Source organism: Nymphalis io, chromosome 30 (genome assembly GCF_905147045.1).
Source record: "Nymphalis io chromosome 30, ilAglIoxx1.1, whole genome shotgun sequence".
Classification (NCBI taxonomy): domain Eukaryota; kingdom Metazoa; phylum Arthropoda; class Insecta; order Lepidoptera; family Nymphalidae; genus Nymphalis; species Nymphalis io.
The window spans coordinates 1,457,965-1,478,620 of NC_065917.1; the positions used below are offsets into that span (position 1 = coordinate 1,457,965).

At 37.4% G+C, this 20,656-nt stretch overlaps 3 protein-coding genes across 4 annotated transcripts in view; 1 reads left to right on the forward strand and 2 right to left on the reverse strand.

Annotated features, from left to right (window-relative positions):
- The window catches only part of LOC126779896 (catenin alpha), a 400,158-nt gene that overhangs the window by 232,205 nt on the left and 147,297 nt on the right, over window positions 1-20,656 (forward strand). The window lies entirely within an intron of this gene.
- LOC126780050 (uncharacterized) lies at window positions 1,124-5,268 on the reverse strand. Of its 2 annotated transcripts, none has more exons than XM_050504307.1 (5): window positions 5,115-5,268; window positions 4,135-4,284; window positions 3,060-3,255; window positions 2,549-2,637; window positions 1,124-1,701 (listed from the first exon to the last, which is right to left on the reverse strand). In XM_050504307.1, the coding sequence occupies exons 1-5, from the start codon at window positions 5,143-5,145 to the stop codon at window positions 1,133-1,135; spliced, it is 1,035 nt and encodes a 344-aa protein (XP_050360264.1). In that variant the 5' UTR covers window positions 5,146-5,268; the 3' UTR covers window positions 1,124-1,132. The 2 variants fall into 2 exon arrangements, with proteins under 2 accessions (XP_050360264.1, XP_050360263.1); XM_050504306.1 differs by having other exon boundaries at window positions 3,060-3,264.
- Window positions 7,209-20,656, reverse strand: part of LOC126779926 (serine protease filzig-like) — a 29,894-nt gene continuing 16,446 nt past the window's right edge. Inside the window, exons 2-9 of the mRNA XM_050504124.1 lie at window positions 18,819-18,902; window positions 17,903-18,685; window positions 13,221-13,408; window positions 12,060-12,163; window positions 11,376-11,528; window positions 10,743-10,834; window positions 10,222-10,382; window positions 7,209-8,119 (exon numbers count right to left, since the gene is read on the reverse strand). Of these exons, the coding sequence (XP_050360081.1) occupies window positions 7,586-8,119; window positions 10,222-10,382; window positions 10,743-10,834; window positions 11,376-11,528; window positions 12,060-12,163; window positions 13,221-13,408; window positions 17,903-18,685; window positions 18,819-18,885 (2,082 nt within the window). The 5' untranslated portion in view covers window positions 18,886-18,902 and the 3' untranslated portion in view covers window positions 7,209-7,585. The remainder of the gene's footprint in view (window positions 8,120-10,221; window positions 10,383-10,742; window positions 10,835-11,375; window positions 11,529-12,059; window positions 12,164-13,220; window positions 13,409-17,902; window positions 18,686-18,818; window positions 18,903-20,656) is intronic.

Sequence of the window (20,656 nt, forward strand, 5' to 3'; positions counted from 1 at the left end):
GGTTTAAATTACTTTGACAATATTCAAAATAAAATCCTTTAGAAATAATATCAAAAATCTGAATAAAATTTAATTATTTAATGCAATAAGTAAAATTTAATTCCATTTGAATTCTGTTAGCAGCGACACCTATGAACACACTATGTCGTTTATATAGTTAGTGTGAAATAAATCATCTCGAGTTGTGTAAAATATTAAACTATATTTCAAAAAATATTTAGCAGTAATTCAATTTGTCTGTTTTAATAGAAACTGTTAGTTGCTAATAAATAAATCGATTGAAATGCAATAAAAAGATGCGTTTGTCTCACTGTAATTATAAAAGGAGTAATTTAAATTAATATCTTAGGAGTCACGGCAAAATTAAAATTTTCGCGCTAGAAGAAAAATTATGGTGATGGCCAACGATGCGACAGCGAAATAGCCAGCGCAAAGATTATGTTCCATTCGTATGTGCTATGTTTATTCCAAATTCTACCGCCAAACAGCAATATTTAATATTGTTGTTCCGGCTTTAAGGGCGATGGAGCCAGTGTAACTATAGGCACAAGAGACAATTTAGTTTCCAAGGTTGGTGGCGCATTCACGATGTATGGTTAATATTTTTATAGTGCCAATGTATATGGGTGGGGGAGACCATTTAACAATACTATAAAGAAAACAAATAACGGACCACCTTTTTCAAAAGTTCTGTATCATAATGTGGGACGAATGTACTATGAGTCACCACTCACACACAAAATCCGTAGACATATTCTTAGAAAACAATAATAAATAAACGCATGTTTTCGGGTGGGCAAATCATCGAGCTTATTTGTATTGGCTAAAGACGGACTGACAAAAAATATCGTACACTCAATTGCTCTTCGAAATTAATTAACTGTTTTAGGATAAAAATATAATACTTTTTTCACTTTACATTTAACTTTTAATCATACAATGAATATGTCCATTATATTAATGAAATACATTGAATTGAGAATCCCCCACTCTTACCATACATTCGTTACTTTTTATTTAAAAACCATAATATTCAGTAGATATAATTTATATGGCAGAACAACGTTTGCCGGGTCAGCTAGTACATATATATTAGTAAGCGAGGAATTGAATGAAACCAGAATTAATTCAATTATTTATCTTCATAAATACCCTTTTTACCGATAAACGGTATGGACGTACGTCCGTAGCTGAAATAATCCTTCTTGCCATCGCTTTTAGGCTTCCTATAGTTAACTTTAGGCTTGGGTTTGTAGTGAACTTCTCTTTCTGTCACAGGATCATCATACACTCTCTTCTCTCTCCTATCGTTTGAATTTTTGTGTTTCTTTTTCGTAGATTTAAAAGGTTTCTCGATTTTAATATTTTCTTTGGATACATATTTATCAAATTTGTCATTCGAATCAGCCCATTCTATTTTCTCTCTTCTAACTAAATCACCTGACTTATCATTCTGTGCTTCGAAAGAATCTACTTTTATTTCATCGTGTGATTTAGATAGTATATCTTTGACTACTTCTTTTAAATCAATTCTCTTTGGTGGTTTTTGTATTAAGTCGTCAGTGATTTGTGATTGTTTGTCTTGAACATAATCTGACAGGAGTGTTTGTGTTGTTTCAAGTAATTTCTCGTTTATTGGTTCTTTATCATCTTGTGAGTCAGCTCTGTCGAAATCGTTTGCTTCTGATAGCTCTGTTGATGCTTTAATTTCAAAATGTAAATATTTATTAGTTGAAAATTATACATTTTCTTTATTTCATTAAAAAATTTATTTAAAAAAATATTATAAGTCAATTTAATGTTATGTTAGGTACCCTTTTCTATAGCCCTAAAACATTTATGCAAAATTTCATGATGATTACTTAAGTAGTTGAGATGTGAAAGTGTATCAAAGCTAACAAATAAATAAACAAACAAAAAATCTAATAAATCTTGCCACATTTTAAGTCTATTAAAAATTAAATTCATTTGTTTATCCCATATATAATAATAATAATAATAATGTCCTCCACTAATAATAGTGTCATACACGTTTTTGTGGCTACAGTAAAGTACATGCGATGCCTAAAACCACACATACATAGGAAGCCACGGGGGGAAACTTAGATTATTTATTTAGATCTCCATCAATTGTGCATAATAATAATAATGTCCTCTATGCGCGAACACAGGTGCACTCTCCATTCCCTAACTCTCATAATCCGATAGGACGGCAATCCGACACGGCCGGAAAGAGTTCAGACGCAGGACCAACGGCTTTACGTGCTTCGGCACGGAAGTGCACACACTTTCAACTTCCAGACTCCGGGCTGCTACTGAGAATTTTCTGACAGGAAAACCCAATAACTTTTTATTGGCCCGACCTGGGCCAAGAAACTTCCAAGACTGACTTCCAAGACTTCCAAGTCTGCGGCCTTAAATATAGCCACTAGACCAACAAGGCAAAAATTAAACAGTTATCCCAAATATAAATGGTACCTAACATCTGCCCACCCCCCTTCTGACATGTGGTGGGTGAAAAGTAATTGGTAATTATATGTACTGATACCTGTTTGTAATTCTGCGCGCCTTTTTGATTCCAGTGACTTTCTGCGATCACCACTGTCGTAATCAACTTCTTCAGAGCTGAGTGGAAGACTGTGGACAATTAATATATATCTTTGAAGGTATATAACTATGTAAAGGGTTTTAAAATTATTCTCTTTCCATTCTTGGTCACCACTGCCCATATTTGCACTGTAAGAAATATAACCATCCCTTACATCGCCACCAACCTTGATACCTTAGATTTTATGTGCCTGTAGTTAACCTGGCGCACGTATCCTTCCACCTTCACCAATGCGCCACCAACCTTGGGAACTAAGATGTTATGTCCCTTGTGCCTGTAATTACACTGGCTCAATCAGCCTTCAAACCGGAACACAACAATACCAAGTACTGCTGTTTTGCGGTAGAATATCTGATGATTATCAGGGTGGTACCTGCCCAGACGAGCTTGCACAAAGCTCTACCACCAGTAGATAATGTAAGTATATGAACATTTCTCAAAGTCTACTCACATCTTTTTCCTTCTCAAGTAATTTCTGTATTCGTCTAGAACTTCTGGATTCTTTATAAAATAAAGTCTCGCGCCAGAATGTGCTGGATTCAGCAGATTGACATAATGTTTTTCTCGACTATAACTCGTCTTCAATAACCGTAATATATCTTGTAACTTCTTTTCTTTTTCACCATCGGTTAACTCGTCGGAATTTTCTAAATTTTCTTAAAAATATGCCCAATTAAATAATAAAAATAGTAATTGTGTATGGAATCATTTTAATATTTATGATTAGACATACTATCGTATATACTATATAGGACAGTATAGACATTAATGCTGTACGAAACATTAAACATCACTTACATCGCCAATGCGTCATAAATTTGGGAAACTAAATCATGTCCCTTGTGCTTGTAATCACACTGGTTCACTCACCCTTAAAACCGGAACACAATAATAATAAATAGATAGTCAGATAGGGCACTAAGCCCTATCATCAAGTAAAGTGATTGATTGGTGAGGTCTCTTGTAATCACAAAGACAAAGGATATATCAGCTTAAATAAGATGGCAACGAATTGACGATGTAAAAAGTGATTTTAATATATTGCTTTTCTGCCATTATGACATATTTAAATTATGCCCATATACAGCCGCAAATATATATATGTTCTTTTTTTCTCTGGAAAACACATTTAGATGTTTCCCCTACATGCAGTGGGGAGTACGTGGGACTCTCCTAATACCCACTAAAAAACCAGCGGTACCTATTCTGTCCGGGGGACGATACGGAATCGCTTGCGCATACTACCGTGCGGTCTCATATATGTTCAAACCCTGGATCGTTTAAATTAAAAAAATACTGCGTTTTGCAATTCAGAAATTCTTGCATATTCTGAATATCCTTGCTGAACTTCTTTCAGTTGTGTCGAATTGCTGTCCTATTGGATTATATGAGTGAATAGAGTGTGCGAGACTTGTGCACTATAATATGTCCTGCGTAGTTGGCTAACCTCTCTTGAGATTGGTGGCCGTGGCCGAAATCGGTCTAGACGACATCATTATATAAATTAATTTATTTATAATTCATACCTTTATTTATAATAGTTTTAGTTTTATCTTTAATCTTTTCTATCTTTTCACCATTCAAAGCTTTTATTATTTCAATTAAATCTTTTTTGTATTTTGCCGAAATTGTATTTACAAAGTGACCTTTTACGGCTTCATGGCATGACAAAATGACTGAAAAAAAACATTAGAGATGTTGAATTTACTTGGCCTGGGTAGGTATCGACTCATCAGATATTCAACCAGCAAACAGCAATACTTGGTGTTTTGGGTTCCGGTTTGAAATTTGAGTGGTTCAGTGTAACTACAGGTACAAGGGCCATAAGATCTTTCCCAAGGTTGGTGGCGGGTATAGCAACAGTCTGTGAATGTCTCACGGCTGGGCTAAGGCCTCCTATCCCTTTTGGAGGAGAAGGTTTGAAGCTTGTTCCACCACGTTGCTCTAATGCGGGTTTAAACACATGCAGGTTTCCTCACGATGTATTCCTTCACCGTAAAGCACAAGATGAATTATAATCACAAATTAAGCACATGAAAACTCAATGGTGCTTGCCCACGATCATCGATTAAGATTCACGCGTTCTTACCCCTGGGCCATCTGGGCTTTTTTTTTGCGACCACTTACCAACAGGCGGTCCATATGAAGTCCACTGAATTGCCATTCTCTACCTTTTTCCATTTAGGTAAACAAATATAATGTCTGGTTTTATTGTTATTTATATATGTATATAGCTTATAAGACTACTGATTCTACGGTTTTGGATACACTCAGCTAGTAGGTTCCGGTTTGGTAACTCGACCTGTCTGCTTGTCTTTATTTCCATACAGTTACACAATCTAATTTTTTTAGATTGCTATTTTGTTATGTCTTCATTTTGTTTTGGGTCAGTTGTCATGTCAGAGGTGAGTTTGTAGCGCTTGAGAGTTCAGCTTCACGCCGCGCTTTAATTTAGTCTTTATTAAAATTATTTTTTAGTTAATTACGATCATAAATAATAACTTACCAAGTAGTATAAGGACAGTGCTTAAAGTCATAGCGTTGCTGTCGCTTCAATTTTCCATTTTTATTGTAATGTTTTTTATCATATAACTTTATATGTGCAATAAAATTATTCAATTTACTTGAACATAAATGTTTTATTGAATTTCGTTAACCAGAACTAGAGCTTGGGAAGTGTCGACATTTTCAATGTATAAATTCTGATACGTATCACCCTTCCGAACTCCGTTTCCCCACCACCAATATGGGTACTTTCAAGTTAAGATTGAATAGGCATCTTCTAGGCAAGCGCGCTCCACCCTAGACTGTATCATTTTTCCATTAGGTGTGATAACAGTTAAGCGCTAGCTTATATATTTAAAAAAAAGGAAGTTTTTGGAGACATTTCAGAGTTCCGGTACTTCGAGACTTTTGTTTTTTAGTTGTATTTACGAATTAACCTTTTTAGTAATAATTATTCAACAAATTTTGAACATGAAGTTGCTAGGAATGTGTAAATACTATAAAATGTACTAAAAATAGTCTATGATCTCATCTCGATACCTTTCATAGCATCTATGTCAGTAACTCATTGACGATTAAAACGTCTTTAATTAATAATATAAAACAAAGACTAAAGACCAATTACAAAAATTATACAGAAGTCAAAAACATTTTTTTTTTATAAATCTATTGAAATCTAAGCTATTGATATTTTGACGTCACTGCAGACCTGCTCCGCCGGGCCGATAGGCGGGCCGTCCGTCAGAGCGTCACGGTAGATAGTAGGTAGGCGATCCCGTGGCGCTCCTCGTTAAGACGAAAAGGGTACCGCTGGTTTTGTTAGTGCATATTCCGATATTCGGGCACAATCGGCGCCTCGGAGACCGGCGAGCCCTACATATCCCCCACTGTTCCCGAAACGCGTAATGCGTTTTTCCAGTGTGTGAAAAAAAGCAATTTTCATGTTAAATTATCAAGGTCATAGATTTTTTCTAGCTAAAGCTAGTCAATGAAACATCGATTTCTTTAGTAATTGAATATTCTATATGTAAAACAGACTTATTAATCATTACATTATATAATTGTTACTTTGGTCTTTGTTTATTAACAATACACTATTAACGTATTAAATTTCACTGTCACACGCAGCCTTGAGGCGGACTGACAATCTTATGAAAGATATCATGATGAGATTATAGACAATTTTTCGTTTTTTTTTTATAGTTTAGATATATTACTAACATATATATCCTATTACAGTGAAAAGTATTTAAGTATCAACGACAGAATGACACTGATTATGACCTTTTTTATCATTAAAATATGACTTTGACAAGCGTGAAGCGTTTCGACTTGAAAATCCTGAGTCACGAGAATATTCAGCCTGATATAAATTCCGGGTCTGCAAACACGAAAAGTCCCCGACAGACTTATATAAAGGTAAAGTGGATTTAATTTACCAGATCTAATACCAGCTCGAATCCGTCACGCCTTTAAAGAAATTGACGTATACGTGAGAACGTATTTTTGCTCTTTAATTTTAACCAGGCGTAGAATACTCGAATATAATAAAAAAGTAAATACTAACAACAGTATTGTACATATATATTGTTTTTTTTTTTATAGAATAGGAAGGTGGACGAGCATATGGGCCACCTGATGGTAAGTGGTCACCAAACGCCCTTAGACATTGGCATTGTAAGAAATGTCAACCATCGCTTACATATCCAATGCGCCACCAACCTTGGGAACTAAGATTTTATGTCCCTTGTGCCTGTAATTACACTGGCTCACTCACCCTTCAAACCGGAACACAACAATATCAAGTATTGCTGTTTTGCGGTAGAATATCTGATGAGTGGGTGGTACCAACCCAGACGAGCTTGCACAAAGCCCTACCACCAGTAAATAAATGTACATATATATTCACATAGAAGCGAATTGTAGTTTGGGTTATCTGTTATTCGTAGCTTCTAAATAACGCCTCGTAATCAATTCAACCATCCCGAAGCAAACATATCCTGAATATAGATACAGATAATTAAAAAGTTTTTTCAAACGTTAAAAAGTTTCAATAATAAACGATCTCCACTTAATTCCTTTTTAAATAGTTTTATTTCATACAACTAAGTCATTTACTTACAAAAATAGAAATACAATTTTATTATTTAAACATAATTTTGGCCAACTCTTAGTAAGTGGTCACCATCGACCACCAACATTGGCACCAACAACGACAATGCGTCAAGCAATAATTAAAATGTTTTGTCCCTTGTGTTTTTTACACTTACCATTCAGATTACATAAAAAATGGGTGGTAGCTGGGTGGGCACAGTCTCACCAAATAAATCTATATATCTCGTTTATCTTAATTACAATACATATAAAAAGTCTATTATTATGATATACATTATAACCTCAAAAGTTCATAAAATATAGTTACGATTTCATAACACTCAAGTCTTGTTCAATAAACACACACACACACAAATATTACGTCCACCACACTCTACCACCACTGTGATATGGATTACCATCCGCTTGGTAATCCGGTATCCGATCGTCACCGTAATCATTGTAATAATTCTCAGGCCTGTTGTAAACTGTTCGTATTGTTGTGCCTTTGTTGTTATTGTATTGCCTGTTCGAGTTTTGTTGATAGCCGTCGCTTTGTTGATTTCTGCCATTATTCGACTGATATACATCACCGTTGTTTTCATATCTACGATCATTACTAAATTGTCCCGTATTTTGTTGATTACTGTTTCGTTCTGTATTCGTTTGTTGTTCACCGTTCCATTGTATATTATTCCACTGATTGTTGTTATTGTTTTGTTGATTGTTGTTCGTTGTTTGTGGTTTATTTTTGATCTGGTCACCGAAAACCACGGCTGATACGAACGCTCTTTGTACAAGAGCGTAAAGAGCGGGGGTGTGCGGTGCGCCGCAAGATCGACCCAGAGACGTGACAGCCACGACGCGCCATATGCAGCCGTCTTGGATTTGAGCTGGACCACCTGAATCGCCCTGTACCAACGAAGAAATTTAATTCGACATTAAGATATAAGGCGACGAAATAAAACATTCGGCAAACGAAAAAATCTGTAGTAATACTATAAAGGACAGACTATGTCTGTATGTTTGGCTTTCACGGCTAAACCTCTGAACTGATTTTGATGAAATTTATAAGCAAGCATGCTTGAACCTCAAGGAAGGATTTGCAGTGGTTTGGCCCACTGTGATGTTTGATATCGAGTGCTGTCTACCGTTTGGTACATTGTTGTTAAGTTGTACATTTAACATTGGCTTTATTTTTAATGCTATTATCAGAATATGTTGTCTGTTAAAATAATGAGCGAGATGACACGAACCTAAATCAATTTAGTTGCGGGAATGTACAAGAATTTTTTGTATAGAATAAAATTACATAAAATATTGTTAAGTCAAAATGTAGTTTATATGTAATTACCACCTGATGGTAAGTGGTCACCAACGCCCATAGACATTGGCACTGCGCCACCTACCTTGGGAACTAAGATGTTATATCCCTTGTGCCTGTAATTACACTGGCTCACTCACCCTTCAAACCGGAACACAACAACACCAAGTACTGCTGTTTTACGGTAGAATATCTGATGAGTGGGTGGGTGGTACCTACCCAGACGTGCTTGCACAAAGCTCTACCACCAGTAAAATTATATCGAAATGGTGTGTTCTCCTGTCATGTTTTACATGTATGCTATATACAATTACAACCTGACTGTCTCGTTGGTCTAGTGGCTTGATATAAGATCGCAGACCCGGAGGTCCTGGATTCAATTTCCAGGTCGGGCCATAAAAGAGTTATTGGGTTTTTCTGTCCGAAAATTCTCAGTAGCAACTCGGAGTCTGGAAGTTGGAAGTGTGTACACTCCCGTGCCGAAGCACGTAAAGCCGTTGGCCCTGCGCCTGAACTCTTTCCGGTCGTGTCGGATTGCCGTCCCATCGGATTATGAGAGTTAGGGAATAAAAAGTGCACCTGTGTTTGCGCACACACTTGTGCACTATAATATCTCCTGCGAAGTTGGCTAATCTCTCTTGAGATTGGCCGCCGTGGACAAAATCGGTCTGGGGAACATTATTATTATTATGTACGACGGTTGGAGATCCAAATAAATAATCTAAGTTTACCCCCGTGGCTTCCTACGTATGTATGGAGGTGTTAAGTTGTCTTATGTACATTGCTACAAAAACGTGTATGCAATATTTCATGAGGATCGAATCGAAGCGTGATCGTTACCGTTTATCCATTTTCCTATTATTTAATTTTATTATCGACTATTGGTATAAAAGTTAACAATTAAGTTTGGTTTTGACACAACGGTATATGCTAACGTCATATCGGTTCCGATCAGAATGAATATAGAATAGACAAATAGTTAAAGAATTGAATTGGAACGCATCGTAATAATTGTAGATTAGTAGAATTGAACCCCCAGTTGTGTTAAGCCGTGAAAGATTAACAAACTAAAATATACACTTTCGCTTTTATAATATTAGGATGGATTAATTTACTGGTGGTAGAGCTTTGTGCAAGCTCGTTTGGGTAGATACACCCACTCATCAGATATTCTACCGCAAAACAGCAGTACTTGGTATTGTTGTGTTCCTGTTTGAAGGGTGAGTGAGCCAGTGTAATCACAGGCACAAGGAACATAATATCTTAGTTCCCAAGGTTGGTGGCGCATTGGTGATGTAAGCGATGGTTAACATTTCTTACAATGCCAATGTCTAAGGGCGTTGGTGACAACTTACCGTCAGGTGGCCCATATGCTCGTCCGCCTTCCTATTCTATAAAAAAAAAGAATTGGCTGACTCTTAAAGCCTGTGAATGTCCCACTGCTGGGCTAAGGACTCCTCTCCCTTTGAGGAAAAGGTTAGGGGCCTATTCCATTATGCTGCTCCAATGCGGGTTGGTGGAATACACATATGGCAGAATTTCAGTGAAATTAAAAAATTGCAGGTTGCCTCACGATGTTTTCTTCACCGTCAAGCACGAGATGAATTAAAAACACAAATTTGGTTTGAACCCACGATCATCGGTTGAGATTCACGCGTCCTCACCACCGAGACCCTCTATCAATGATTACCTGACAAGTATCCTTGCCCCCTCTCTTCTCCCCAGCGCATATCTGGCTGTCGCTCGAGGGTCCGTTCGGAATCTTCCTGGATGTACCCAAAACCTTGTAGCATTCTGACATCTCCCAGACCGGAATGGAAACGCTGCGCAGTTCGTGAGACTGGTCTCCGCCTGCAATAATACAAATATTATTGAAATATGGATGCAAATATACTGCTTATTTGTTTTTATATAATATAAAATATATATCGACAGGCCGGTTAGCGTGGTTTGTAGATATTTGCCTTTCACGCCGAAGGTTGTGAGTTCGATTCCCACCCAGGCCAGACATTTGTGTGCATGGGCATGTCTGTATGTCCTGAGTCTGGGTGTAATTATCTATATAAGTATGTATTTACAAAAGATAAGTAGTATATGTAGTATATCAGTTGTCCGGTTTTCATAGTACAAGCTCTGCTTCGTTTAGGATCAGATGGCCGTATCCTACTGAAAAAACATTTCAGTATTAATTAAATAAACTCAATAACTTACCAAATTCAGTTCTACCCCAGCCACTCGCGATAATGGGGTTACCAGGTGATGGAGGTATCCCCAAGCAAGCTGGTCTGATAACGTTTGAGAACCTGTAAGAAATTATAGAAGTTGAAGTAACACCTGTATATGTCTCATTAAGCTAAAGCAAAGAAGCTTATATCTTGAGAAGGTTATGGGCTAATTTCACCACGCAGTTTCAATGCGGATTGGTGTGCGGATCGTCGAAGTTGTTTATTTGGGTTTACTACTCTCGTGGTTGAAATAGATTATAAGTGTTAGTTTATTTGTTTGTTACGCTTCTCTCTCTAACTCAATCATTATAAAATGCATACACATTATCAGGGATTGAAGAAAGACTTAGGATACCTCCAGGGAACATCCTTGAAGGTACCACTCCCTAGAGAATGGAGGCCCGCAAAGGCGAGCCGGCCGTCAGAGCGTCACGGTAGCATGCGATTTTTATTCGCTACCGATCCTCGTTAAGACGGAAAGGGTACGGTGAGCCCCACGTTCCCATGGGGAAAACGCGTAACGCGTTTTTCCAGCGTTAAAAAAAAAGGACTTAGGATACCTAGCTCCTCTACCCATAGACAAGCGAACGTATAAACTAGTACGTTTACATATACTTACGTTACAGTGGACGTCATTTTGACAATCGCGAGGTCATAGTATGATTTCGGCAGCTTGTATTTCGGATGTCGAATGACAGCGGCCACTTTGATTATCACCGCGGTGGGATCGTCCAGATACGACGAGCCCAATTGCACAGCCCTTGGAGCGCCTCTGGAAATATTCATATTTATCCTAATAATCTAATTAATTTATCATTGGTGTCCCGACAAATAACAGCGGCAAATGTCAATTGAATTTAACCAACTGCGTAGGACATATTATAGTGCACAAATGTGTACAAACACAGATGCACTGACTGGATTAGTCAGTCTCATAATCCGATGGGACGGCAATTCGATATGAACGGAAAGACTTTTCTTGGTGGTGGGGCTTTGTGCAGGCCCGTCTGGATGGGTACCAACCACTCATCAGATATTCTGCCGCTAAGCAGCAATACTCATAATAGCAGTCCATGGGTGGTGGTGACCTCTTACTATCAAGTGTCCCATTTGCTCGTCCATCTGCCTATAACATAAAAAAGGCGTAGCACCAGGCTTTACGTGCTTTCATAGGAGTGTACACTTCCAACTTCCAACTGGCTGCTACTAATCCACTTGATAACTTTGAATAGCCTTATATCTCACACGGCCAACATGGCAAATCAAGTCCAATATACCAATACGAAGCCAACAATCAACTCACGATACGACGTCGTTGTCCCGTTCCTGGTAGACGCAGTGTGCCGCCGTCAACACGTACCGGCTGCTAACCAACGACCCGCCACATTTCCACGAATAACCACCGAGCTGTTATAATCATAATAGATAATTTATATAATACCATAATACTCAATATAATATATATTTATTAAATATATAAGCAAGCATATATTTTCATATTTATAATATTAATATGAATTTATATAAAATTCCATTTAACTACTTATATATACTTGAATGTTACTAAAAAAAGCCAAGATGGCCGAGTGGTAAGAACGCGCAAGCACCACTGAATTTTCATGTGCTCAATTTGTGATTATAATTCATCTCGTGCTTGACGGTGAAGGAAAATATCGCAAGGAAACCTGCATGTGTCTAATTTCACTGAAATTCTTCCACATGTGTATTCCACCAAACCGCACTGGACCAGCGTGGTGGAATAAGCTCCAAACCTTCTCCTCAAAAAGGGAAAGGAGGTCTTAGCCCAGCAGTGAGACATTCGCATGCTGTTACTGTAATTTTACTTTCAAAGTGCCGACAACAACTTCGCTGATATTCAAAACGGCATTTTTTAAAAGTTTATTTTTATGGATTATTTTTTTTTCATAAGATATATTTACATTACAAATCGAAAATAATACCACAGATAACTAATTTCTCGACTAAAGATGTGACTTCAGGGTCAAAGTAGCTGGGGCTCACCCTTCAAACCAGAACACAACAATACCAAGTACTGCTGTTTTGCGGTAGAATATCTAATGAGTGTGTGGTACCTACCCAGACGTGTTTGCAGAAAGCTCTACCACCAGTTCTATTTTTAAAAAGACCAATTCGAGGTTTTGAAAATGCTAAATATATAATAACGTTATATACTACATAACACGTCATACAATGAGATATAAAATAATTAAGAATGGAAATACAATTTAATATCAAGTAATAAAACTCAAATAAACCAAAATAAACTACACTACAGCCGGCTTCGCCCGCGTGTTCAGACGATAGTTATAAAAAGTAACACATGTCTTTTCTTGAGTCTCAAGCTTGCTTCATACTAAATTTCATCAAAATCAGGTTACTAGTTTAGCCGTGAAAGCGTAACATACAAACACATTTATAATTAGTAAGATAATAAGAAAATTACCCGTAATTTGGGCCATCCTAGTAGCGCCATATGCGGAAACTCCTTCACGGTTACCACCTTACCACCCACCACCAGTGGCACGGTGTTCGGTGTACACGATGACACGTTTATATTCACGGCATGCGGCGATGGCACCAACGGTATCGCTTGAATCTGCTTTATATCCAGCGCTTTATATTTATCGCACACTGAAATACAAAAATATATAAAAATAATGTTTATATAACGGAAATAGTGTTTTATCGGCTTCGCTTGCTTCATACTTCCGAACTGCTAAAGTACAAATTTACATAGAACTTCTTCAAAATGAAGGATTTTCATGCAAACCTTCATCCGCTCTATCACTACTTTAGGGGTTAGATTTTCAAATATCCTTCCGCAGAGCTTACTTGCTGTGTAAAAGGAGGTGGCCCCAGTAGCTTGAACTGATATGTCAGTCTTACTGTTCTTTCTTATATTTAGTTCTTTTATATATATTTAGATAGATTTATAATTAAATATGTATTAAAATAAATAACAACATATAGTTTCGTTCATAAAATAAATGTTTTTTATATATAGCAATGAAGTATATTTAAGTACGCGCCACGCACCCAAGGGACCAGAGCGCGTCGGAGAGAGCGCGGCGGCAGACGCAAACAGCCGTTGCTTTTTTAAATTATGAATTAATTTTTGTCAGTACGATTTTTCATGAATATCGATTTAATAACGAGAGAAATCATTTTTTTAATTTCGTTTCCATTTTGGTCAAACTTTAACGGTTGCCAATGAATCTGTCAAAAATATAACAACGAAATTTGTGACTTCAATGGCAGTACTTTGCCGGCGCCTCCCGGCGTCAACACAAGCCGTGACCTGCCAGTGTTGCCAACCTCTGAGAAGCAACCCTAGGTCATGAATTGAAATAATTAGAAAATATATTTATAATATTAAGCAAAAAAAGCAAAGCAAGTACTGCGCGCAGCAGTAAAATTGATATTAAGTGAGAATTCCTCTAAAAAATGTTGCCCCTAAAAATCTGGGTCATTTGACCTAACCCCAAATTTAGAAAACCCCCCGAGTTGGCAACACAGTGGCGCAGATACAGATAAATACTGTAATAACTTAGTATTGCTGTGTTTGGTTTGAAAAGCTGAGTCAGTGTAAGTACAGTTACAAGGGACATTATATCTTAATTCAAAAGATTGGCGGCGCAATGGCGATGTGAGGGCGATGTTGACCACTTATTATTAACCCCTTAGCCAGTCCGCCTAGCTATGATAAATAAAAAAGTAAAAACTATTTCGATATGATTATAAACATTTCCAAGATCACCAAGTTATTTTATTGTACGGAAAAACCAAATTGTTTTGTATATTAAAAAACATATAACAAAAATTATCATATTAATAACATTATTGGTCTCACACTTAAGGTATTTCAAATGACGACCTTATTACGATATAAATAAGATAAAAAATTGTATATCTAATTGTTTATTTATATATTCATTTATTTCACCGCAATGTGTTTTAATTAATTTTAAAACCATTTGAGTCATTACAAGTGTTTTTTTTAATTTTAGACATACTTCGTAGTATAGTATAATTATTCATCCTTATATATAAATGCAAAAGATAGTTTATTTATTTATTTGTTTGTTACGCTATCTCGTCTTAACTTCTCAATCGAAAATCATGGAGTTTTTCATACAATTGTAAAAAAAAATTTTTTTTTTTTTCGGACTGTGTATTGCTGTTGGCCCTAGTGGCCTCTATGGCGTCACCGGGCAGGATGGGCGAGTTAAACTCAGCCGGATGTTGGAAGCCACGTAAGGGTCTCAAGAGTAACGGACATCCTAAGGGTGCCTCCTGTGAGGCCGGACCTCTGCTTAGGACACTGTTGTAATCGGGAGGGTAGGACGTGTGCATTTAAGGGGCTATACATGCTCGCCTTAGTGATGAGCGGTTTAGCGTGTTAAGGGTTACACGTTACGTTGCCACGCAAAAACAAACAAACACCTACCTAATATGTGGAAAAAACCGCAGGCGAAAACTAGTTCAAGATGAATAACAAAAAGGTCCACCCAAGTGGGCGTCCCATGACAAAGCTCATTCTTGTTAAATAAAGATCATACGTAGAACGCGACATGGGTTTTACGGCAACAACAACGTGAAACGAGAATCGAGTTGAATAACTTACGAAGGCGTCGCGTACACGCGTTTTGTCGATTCTAGTTAGTCTCGGTTTGCCCGGGGTATATGCGTAATGTAGACTTTTAATATAGATTTTAAAATCGAATTAATAGTAGTAAACAGTAACAGCCTGTTATTGTCCCACTGCTGGGCTAAGGCCTCCTCTCTCGTTTTGAATAGAAGGTATGGAGCTTATTCTACCACGCTGCTCCAATGCGGGTTGGTGGAATACACATGTGGTAGAATTTCAGTGAAATTAGTCACATGCAGGTTTCCTCACGATGTTTTCCTTCACCGTTAAGCACGAGACGAATTATAATCACAAATTAGGCACATGAAAATTTAGTGGTGCTTGCACCCGGGCAACCCACGATCATCGGATAAGATTCACTCGTTATCACCACTATTTTTTTTTTTTTTTTTTATAGAATAGGAAGGCGGACGAGCATATGGGCCACCTGATGGTAAGTGGTCACCAACGCTCTTAGACATTGGCATTGTAAGAAATGTTAACCATCGCTTACATATCCAATGCGCCACCAACCTTGGGAACTAAGGTTTTATGTCCCTTGTGCCTGTAATTACACTGGCTCACTCACCCTTCAAACCGGAACACAACAATATCAAGTTGCTGTTTTGCGGTAGAATATCTGATGAGTGGGTGGTACCTACCCAGACGAGCTTGCACAAAGCCCTACCACCAGTTTATACTAGGCCATCTCGGCTTTTTTAATAGTAGACCAAGACCAATATTAGACATATCGATAAAGCTTCGAAACATTCCAACCCGCTCATTTCTCATTCAAGTACGACCCGTTAGAGATGGTATCCCATCAAAAACATAAATGTGAAATGATAGTCAAGTTCAATATCACGCTACCGCGTGTCTAGATAACCGAGATGAGAAGAAGAAGAACCCAGTGGTGAGAACGTGTTAATCTTAACGTGGGTTCAAATCAAATTTGTGATTATAATTCATCTTGTGAATCAATTTAACAGTGAAATCGTAACAGAAATACTTTCGCATTTATATATCTTTTAGGATTAGGGAAGGGAAAAATATATATACTTTTTTATATATTCCACCTGAAAACGCTAGAAAACAGGCGTGCGAAACTATAAGTAATTATTATTGCAAGCGAAGCTCGGTCACTCAGGTACTTTACGTGAGTTACCTCTTAGAGAACGAACCCTATCAAAATACTTATGCTTGGTAGCTCCAAGCCTGAGATCGATACATGGATTTAATAATAAATATTAACGAGAAATTATAGAATATCCTTCAAAACTTTAGTATAATACAGTACGTATTATGCCTGTTCTCCTTTTTAGAAGAATAGGGGCTTATTCTACACCGCTGCGATGCGGTTTGGTGGAATACACGTGTGGCAGAATTTTAATGAAATAAGACACATGCAGGTTGCCTCACGATGTTTTCCTTCACCGTTATGTGCGAGATTAATTATTTCTGTAATTTCTGTAATTTTTTTATAATTGCACAAATTAAGCACGTGAAAATTCAGTTATGCTTGCCCGGGCTTGAACCCACGATTATTGGTTAGGATTGACGCGTTCTAATCACTAGACCATCTCTGCTAAAATTTAAAGATAGATTAATCACTACGAACTTGTACTCAATATAAATATTTACTCAGCAATTTTTTTTGCGTTGGATGAGCAATTTTTCTTCAAATCGGTAATCGTTTTAACATCCGCAAGCTATGCGAAATACATAGCCGGATCTGAAATAAGGGCACTTGATATTTGAAGAGCTTTTGATAATAATTAATATTTCAAGTGGATTTGTCCATAATAGATTTGATTGGAACAGAAGGATGTACAGTTTTAATAATAGATGCACTTACTAATCATATATGTTTAAGGAGTTTTCGTAGGAATTATGTTTTTTTTCTACCTTTCTGATGTGTAAACATCTAGCGCTTATTACATGGTAATTGAGACTTCAAGCGTCAAACGAGTAAGTAAGATTTCGAGCGTCAGATGACGTCAGCGTATGATTTGTTATTTTAAGAGCGTTAATGTATGCGTGAGATCACATCATTTTGTTTTTGTGTTATTATATTAATCATTATTATTATATTTGTTATTTGTTATAACTGCCTCGTTGGTCTAGTGGCTATGTTTAAGGCCACAGAACTAGAGGTCCTGGGTTGAAACCCTTGATCGGGCTAATAAAAAGTCATTGAGTTTTTCTGACGAAAATTCTCAGTAGCAGCCCGGGGTCTGGAAATTGGAAGTGTGTACACTCTCGTCCTTCACGGGAAGCACGTAAAGCCGTTGGTCCTGCGCCTGAACTCTTTCCGGTCGTGTCGGATTGCCGTCCCACCGGATTATGAGAGTTAGGGAATAGAGAGTGCACCTGTGTTTGCGCACACACTTGTGCACTATAATATTTCCAGCACAGTTGCCTAATTTCTTTTGGAATTGGTCGCCGTGGCCGAAATCGGCTTGCAGGACATTATTATTATTATAATTCAAGTTACTTACTTTTCTCTGCCAATTCGATATACCGTTTCTTTTCAACGGTGCTCATGTAATCTTCATTTGGACCAATTATTAGTTCAGGGCTAATTGTCGTGTCTTCTTGTGAAGAGTGAGGTTCATAGCTTGGTCTCTGTGTTGGTGGTTTATTCGTGATTGGTGGGCCATTCACCACGGCTGGCTTAACGCCTGGTCGGATCGTGAATGGATATTGGGTGTTCTGGTAAGCGTTTGGGTATTTCTTGGCTTCGTATTCTTGGTAAGGTTTCGTCGTGTAACCTTGTCGTGACGACTCGTAGTTTATAATTGTGTTCCTCTTTCCATCGTCGAATATTAATCTGTCATTGAATGTATTTCTAGCAGCTTCAAGCGCTTCATTGTGTGATCTTGAATTAGCTGTTCTAGAGGTGTCAATAGCTGGTACTCTCTTATTAGCTTTAGAAACACTTACCACCCGCTCTTTTGATGTTTTATTTTTTGAAGTTTCTCTTGTGTTCGCATTGCTATCGTAGTTTTGACTAGAATGTGTTGTTGTTTTTTTTAATGGTCTTACAGTTGTCACGTGTGTGTCTCCGAATACAGTTTGCGTGTTCTGTTTATGCTTTTGTTTATCGCCATCTCTGTCCGACTCATCGATCTTGAAAGGGGAGGCTGTTCTTGAATTTTCAGCTATTCTAGCGGGGCTGTGTTTGATGGACGTTCGTTGATCTGTTCTCGACCTCTTTGTTGTAATGTCGAATTGAAAAGGTCGTAGGGTTGAGTGCAAGGGCTGGAAGGCTGAGAAGAAATCTGTAAAGACAATAATTTTCATAAGGATTATGAGAGTAAGGAACAACAATACGTATTGCTGTTTGGTAGTGGAATATTTGATGAGTGGGTGGTACCCACCCAGGCTTGCACCAAGTAAATTATTCTTACTTACCATAAAATTGACTCTTCACGTCAGATATAAGCACAATGAGAAAGATGACGTAGATAATACGAAGCATCTTAACATTTTCTGTATCTGTAAATAGAATTACATTAAAATTAAATTTTTTGGAAATTTTTACTTTAAGGGAGTGGGAGTTGGGGTACTTATATGCATTTTACCCTTGCGGAGTCGGGACCAAATTCATTAAATGACATGACCTTTTTCTGTGGCCTATATATGTGAGTAAAGTTCAGATATGTCGATATCTGTCTGAGGGCGAGATCACCTTTGCCCTCTGAGAAGAGCTTCATTAAGCCACGAGCTGAGAACAGCACGAGCTGCGGATGCGTTACATCCACACGACCATAGACTATAAAATAAAAAAAAACATGATTTCCCTCCGTGGCCCGAGCGCCTTTCTAAAGGTGTCCATTGTGTGGAGAAAATGTCGATCTCAGTCCCATTTATGGATATCCCATTAAATTAGTTCTTCAAATCTGCCGTATTATTTAAGATGAAATATTGTCTATGATAGAAACAGTACGAAATCAGACTTTAGATTTATTTAACGCAAAACCAAGCATGAAAACTCTGACAGGATATTAATGAGCAAAACCTTGATACTGTTAACTCCTCCCCCAGAAAGGGAACCAAAACAATGTGGCATTTTTTAAGCCATCTAATATGACCTTATCGAATACTTCTCTATGAGATAAATATTATAGATTACAATCTTTCTGTGATATAAGTAATTCGTGTTGCTTGGGATAAGACTCTGTTGTGTGTGTTGCTATGAATAAACTAGCTAGCAGCAAAATAGCAATGGACGTGTTTTTTTTATTATTCACAAACATCTTACTTTCTTAATAAATGGGCTCTATGATGGAAAATATTCAAAAGGTGTCAAAAGGTGTTCGCTTCTATAATATAATAGTGGGTTTGAACCTACTATCTTCGATAAAGATTCACGTGTTCTACTTAATGGACCGACTAGGCTCACACTGCACACTTGGTAGCGATTGGCTTTACAAGTGGGGCGCGTCATTTTAGATTGAACTATACATATCTTTCAACACGTTACAGAGCTGGCGCTATAGCTACCAAGGGCAGATCCTCAGTTTGCCCCACCTTTATAACCGGGGCTGTTAATAACATACAATAACAATAAATAAAAATCCAGTTTCAAAAGTCGTTGAACTTTAAAAAATTTAGCAGCAAGGTTATTTTTAAAAGGTCAACAACAACTCGGGCGCCATTTTGAATAATTCACATATTATATTAATCCCTTTTTCGAATATTTGAATAGGTATCTACCTACCTATTTATTTACTACATAAATTTAGGCAAACACAAAATGGCTTAGTAACATTTTCTCCGTTTTCAAGCGGTTATCTTTTAATAATAATAATAATAATAATATCCTGGGACATTTTTCACACACGGCCATCTGATCCCAAATTAAGCTTGTACAAAGCTTGTGCTATGGAAACCAGACAACTGATATACTACATATACTACTTTTCTTTTGTAAATACATACTTATATAGAAAATTACACCCAGACTCAGGACAAACAGACATGTTCATGCACACAAATGTCTGACCTGGGTGGGAATCGAACCCACAACCTTCGGCGTGAAAAGGCAAGTATCTACCAATCACGCCAACCGGCTCGTCAAATTCGTCGTAGTCGTTTTGTTTGGTAGCTATTTACGAGCTTTAGTATTATCATTTAAAAAAACGGAAATTAGAATAGAAAATATATCTAATAACGCGGCCAGAATATATGATACCGCGGTTTCGTGTTCGCGGTTTTAAGTCTAGCGACAAAGTTCGCAATGGGTTAAA

Excerpts from the sequence above, each read along its gene's own strand:
- LOC126780050 (XM_050504306.1), bottom strand. The coding sequence starts at position 5,145 with ATGACTTTAAGCACTGTCCTTATACTACTTG. Across the intron at positions 3,265-4,134 it reads TAAAACTATTATAAATAAAG|AAAATTTAGAAAATTCCGAC; the intron begins GTATGAATTATA and ends CATATTTTTAAG. Across the intron at positions 1,702-2,548 it reads GCGCGCAGAATTACAAACAG|CATCAACAGAGCTATCAGAA; the intron begins GTATCAGTACAT and ends TTGAAATTAAAG.